Source organism: Sinocyclocheilus grahami, unplaced genomic scaffold (genome assembly GCF_001515645.1).
Source record: "Sinocyclocheilus grahami isolate Dianchi unplaced genomic scaffold, SAMN03320097.WGS_v1.1 scaffold384.1, whole genome shotgun sequence".
NCBI classification, from domain to species: domain Eukaryota; kingdom Metazoa; phylum Chordata; class Actinopteri; order Cypriniformes; family Cyprinidae; genus Sinocyclocheilus; species Sinocyclocheilus grahami.
The window spans coordinates 534,927-539,865 of NW_015505563.1; the positions used below are offsets into that span (position 1 = coordinate 534,927).

Consider the following 4,939-nt stretch of genomic DNA (forward strand, 5'->3'; position numbering starts at 1 on the left):
GTCTGTAGGCATTAAAGATATGAGAAGAATGTCATTGCCAATAATGAGATTTGAAATATGCCATAGGCACTCTAGACAAATTTTGAGTAAAACATCTCTTATACTATGATTGAATATTAGCAATAGATATGTTCATTGAAAAACTGCATTAAGTCAGAATACCTATTGTTACTTTTAAATGCCAAACCTTGACCCTTTGAACCAACCAACTAAGCAGTTAAAGCGCAGTCACATTAGCGAAGTTTCAGCAAAACTGCTGGCAAAAAAAGATCCATTATTGTCAATAGTGTAGTGATGTATGAAACACAGCTCTCAAAGAAGTCACTTTCAAACCAAGCAGATTTCTGCTGGTCAACAGCCCAATGTAGCAAATTTGCCAAATCTGCATTGGGAAATCTTTGTCCTCACAAGAAATTGCAGACTGTGTGGATTCTTACATACATAAAATAAGGGAAGACCCCATATTTAAATGAAAACGGATGAAAACAAGGCTTTCAGACTTTCTTGCACTGTGTCTCAGATCATGTAAAAACAATTGTCAATACTGTTTTATGGAGTTTTTTCTGAAAGCTTTTTGGAAAGATGCTTCATCAGCTGAACAATTGGCAACAGTACAATCCACTGAGCACACTGTACTTCTATCCCTCACAGCCTTGTTTTCATTCCTGTCAAAAATTAAATATGGCACTACCCTGACTAAAGTCTGTCGAAAAGACTGAATTAATTAGCAGAACGGTAAATGTGATCACGCCTTTAGTCGATTAAAATGTGCGTGAGAATTAAAAAGGAACCACATAAAGAATTCTAGCTGTTCAGAAACCAAGCTGCAAACACCTAAGACTGTGTCCCTGCTCACCCACTGAGGTGATCCTGTTTAAACAGATCATTAAAACCATGATGCGCCACAAGAGTTGGGAGGGAAGGATTGAGAAAGTGAAGGTGAGAGACAGCGAGAGCTTCATTAACACAAAATACACATAGATTTTGGGAGATATGGTGCTAGCCTACCAACAACATTACATCAGGTTACTCTAAGAATAGGTGCACATTTTTGGAGGTTTTGTTATCCCCAGTGTATATTTATTTAATATTGCTATAAATAAATAAACACACACACACACACACACACACGTGTATGTGCTGTCAACTAAATCTGTTAACTAAAACTCAAATTTATGTGAGAGTGTGGATGCATGCCTTAGCCTAGCACAGCAGTTTTCCTTACTTTAAGCTGGCAGCCTTTGAACACAGTCTCTGTTTTCTGTGTATAAACAGGGAGTCAGTGCATGATGGATCCACTCATTAATCTTCAGGCATATTCTTTCATTGATGCATACTCAAGAGACCTGTGTACAGTTTAAAAGGGGTCACCGGGAATTCAGGTGCAACTCAGGGCAAGTATGCATGCGCACTACACTACTGACAACTGCATTATAGTAAAAAGGCCTTTTTTCAGGCTGACAAAGAGCAAGTCACAATGAAAGATATTTTTTTCCCTTGCATTGTCCTAGTATTTCGACACGCTGTTGTTTGCTTGAGCTTGTGAGGTATTTTTAGCTCTTATCATGACTCACTTCCCTTTGATAGTACTAAACCAAGAGCCAAAATAATTAAAACTGGGCTAATTCCTTATCTGACAAAATCCACGTACTTCATTTCATGCATGATGCCTGTAAGGTGTAAGTCAGAAATAGCCATTGAATTCATTGGACAGCCACCAGCAGTACAAGTCTTCATGTTGAAAAATAAAGGCTGGATTGTGTGTGCAAACAAAAGGTGACTGAACGATTCAGAACTTGCTCTCCATTCAAAAGCACTGGCCTATTCAGAAGATTTCTGATGTAATGGAGAAAGTTGGACAATTGGAGAAGTGTACGCAATAACGCAATCAAGTGTGTAGACTGTACTATTTCAATGCAGCTGTTCTCCTACACCGTCATCCGCGATGTCCCTTATAGAAAAAAGAAGAGTATATATATATATATATATATATATATATATATATACACATGATGCACAGTAGCAGGTTGGACATTGTTGCCATTAGTTTCTACATGTTCATCACGGATTGCCAGGGGCCTCCAAAGCCTCAGGCTGTGTGTCCCGACACTGTCAAATGAAGTTTAACACTTGGGCTCCTGGCAAATACAGTACAAGCTGACCACATTGGCCCCTGGGACCCATGGCGCATTTAGCAGTAGCTGAACACTTGGACCCCCGAGCCCTGCAACACTTTCAGTATGAGCTTACTATGATGGGACTCTGCTACTATTTTAGTCATCTAATGTTATTCTACTAAATCAAGTGTTCTTAAAAACAATGTAATTTAACAGTTGGCAGAGCAAGGGGCAAGACCATGAGTGTACTGTCATACAATAGAGAGCAAAATATAGTGTTTTTTCCTAGCACTGTAACTGTTTAGAAAGGGGCTTTAAAGTGAAGTGTAAAAGCTCAGCCTTTCAGCAACTGCATTTACTGTCGCTTTGTTCACGGCGACAGACAGGTGAAGTACCTGATGCTCATGAATCTTTGCATGAAAAGTGAAAAATGCCCCCCAGTCTGAGACAAATGATTCCACACAAACGCTGAGTGACAGTCAGTGGGCAGAAAATAACACGCTGTGGGAGAGAAGAGAGAGAGACCTGCAGGAGACACACACAAGGAGAAAGACAAAATAAAAGTACTAGAGTGAGACAGAGAGAGAACAAGAGAAAGTGTGGGGGAGACTCACTCTCTGTCATTCATTCACACTCTAGAGAATGGCTGCAGGGAGGAATGAAAGAATATGATTCGTTTTTGTTATCCCTCTGATGGGTGAAAAAGGCTTGTTTTACAAAGCAAAAGAACTGATTCTAGCACCTTCACTTTTCTCTTTCAGATCTTGTGGACAGTGTTTGAGAGTGTGTGTGCATATGTGTGTGCGTGTGTGAGGGCGAGCGTGAAAGTGTGTGTGTTAGCACTTCCATATGGCCTCCATGCAGGACGGGGTGAACTTCTCTGCTCATCCCTACGGCAAAGTACTGCTGCTGGGGGCCATTGCCGCCGCCTCAGCCTTCGTTGTCACCATCCTCATCGTCGTGCTATGTGTGGGCTGCCAGAGGTGAGTTGCAAACACAAACACATATGCTCATATGTGACCCTGGACCACAAAACCAGTCTTAAGTCGCTGGGGTATGTTTGTAGCAATAGCCAAAAATACATTGTATGGGTCAAAATGATAGATTTTTCTTTTATGCCAAAAATCATTAGGATATTAAAGGGGTCATATGATGCGATTTCAATTTTTCCTTTCTCTTTGGAGTGTTACAAGCTCTTGGTGCATAAAGAAGATCTGTAAAGTTGCAAAGACTAAAGTCTCAAATCCAAAGAGATATTCTTTATAAAAGTTAAGAGTCAGCCACACCTACCTAAAACGGCTCGTTCTAACACGCCCCCACATATCTACATCACTATGTGGGACGATTTGCATAACACTGCCCAAATGTTCACGCAAAGAAAGAAGGCATAACTTTTAATCTCGCTGTAGTATTGTTGCTGCCGCCGCCATGTCGTGAAGGCGCTGTGTGCTTCGTTGTGAAAGTGAAACTACTTTGTTTGGCCTTCCAAAAGAGGACGATATCTGCTTTGTTATGCCTGGAGCTGATCCGTGCTGGTTGCTGAGGAAATACTTCAACTTCGCACTGTCAATTGCCGGATTGGCTTTCACCATGGACGAAGCGGAGTCCAGCCCGGGAACGTCACATGTGGTTGCCGCAGGCATCACAATATGGTAAGGAGCGTAACATTTCCGTCACACGCTTGAGGAATTCGGCCAATCACAACGCACTGGATAGCTGGCCAATCAGAGCACACCTCGCTTTTTCAGACCGATGAGCTTTGTAAAAATCGACACGTTTCAGAAAGGCGGGGCATAGAGGAGAAACAATAAGGTACAGTATGTGGAAAATAATGTGTTTTTTGAACCTTAAAATGCATAAACACATTTCATTACACCAAATACACAAAATAATGTTCTTTTTAGCAGCATCATATGACCCTTTTAAGTAAAGATCATGTTCCATGAAGATATTTTGTGAATTTCCCACCGTAAATATATCAAAACGTAATTTTTGATTAGTAATATGCATTGCTAAGAACTTCATTTGGACAGCTTTAAAGGCGATTTTCTTAGTATTTTGATTTTTTTGCACCCTCAGATTCCAAATTTTCAAATAGTTGTATATCGGCCAAATATTGTCCTATCCAGGTTTATCCTTATATGAATAAATCTCAATTTCAAAAAATTTACACTTAAGACTGGTTTTGTGGTCCAGGGTCACATATATAAAATGCTCTGACTGCTTGCCCTCTTTGGTTGGTTGGAGTTTATTTGGTGGTTTATTTGTTTAGATTCATATTCTTCTTGTTTAAACCCCAACCATAAAATGCATAACTCATCCTGCTTTTGTGTTGTGGACTTAATATCTTAAATCATGCAGCTCATTGATGAGAGGCTTATGATTTTTCCTGGTGTACAAAAAACTAAGCCAAATTGGCGAAAGACTTCCATAGACTTGCCCTGAAGGATTAACCCCAATCATAATAGCAATCATCTAGAAATGCTTTAGCAACCCCCCAGAACACCACAGAAATCAACCATATAGCAACACTCCGGTAAACTCATAAATATGATACTGATAATTTGGCTCTTTCATACACTACCGTTCAAAAGTCTAGGGTCTGTTTTTTTTTTTTAAATCTTTCTCTTGAATGTGTCTCTTATGCTCACTGTAAAATACAGTAAGGTATATTGTGAAATATTATTAATTTTTTGTATTTTAAAGGGTTAGTTAATTTGCCCAAAAATTCTGTCATTAATTACTCAGACGAAAGAAAATGTGGAATAAAGTCGTTATTTTTCTTTGCGCAAAAAAGTATTCTCGTAGCTTCGTAACTTTAC

At 39.6% G+C, this 4,939-nt stretch overlaps 1 protein-coding gene across 2 annotated transcripts in view; it reads left to right on the forward strand.

Moving 5' to 3' along the window:
* The first annotated feature begins 2,906 nt into the window (after positions 1-2,906).
* LOC107549992 (uncharacterized) overlaps positions 2,907-4,939 on the forward strand; it is a 15,340-nt gene continuing 13,307 nt past the window's right edge. For both annotated transcript variants that reach the window (XM_016231194.1, XM_016231195.1), the window contains exon 1: positions 2,907-3,100. In XM_016231194.1, coding sequence (XP_016086680.1) covers positions 2,967-3,100 — 134 coding nt within the window. In that variant the 5' untranslated portion in view covers positions 2,907-2,966. The remainder of the gene's footprint in view (positions 3,101-4,939) is intronic.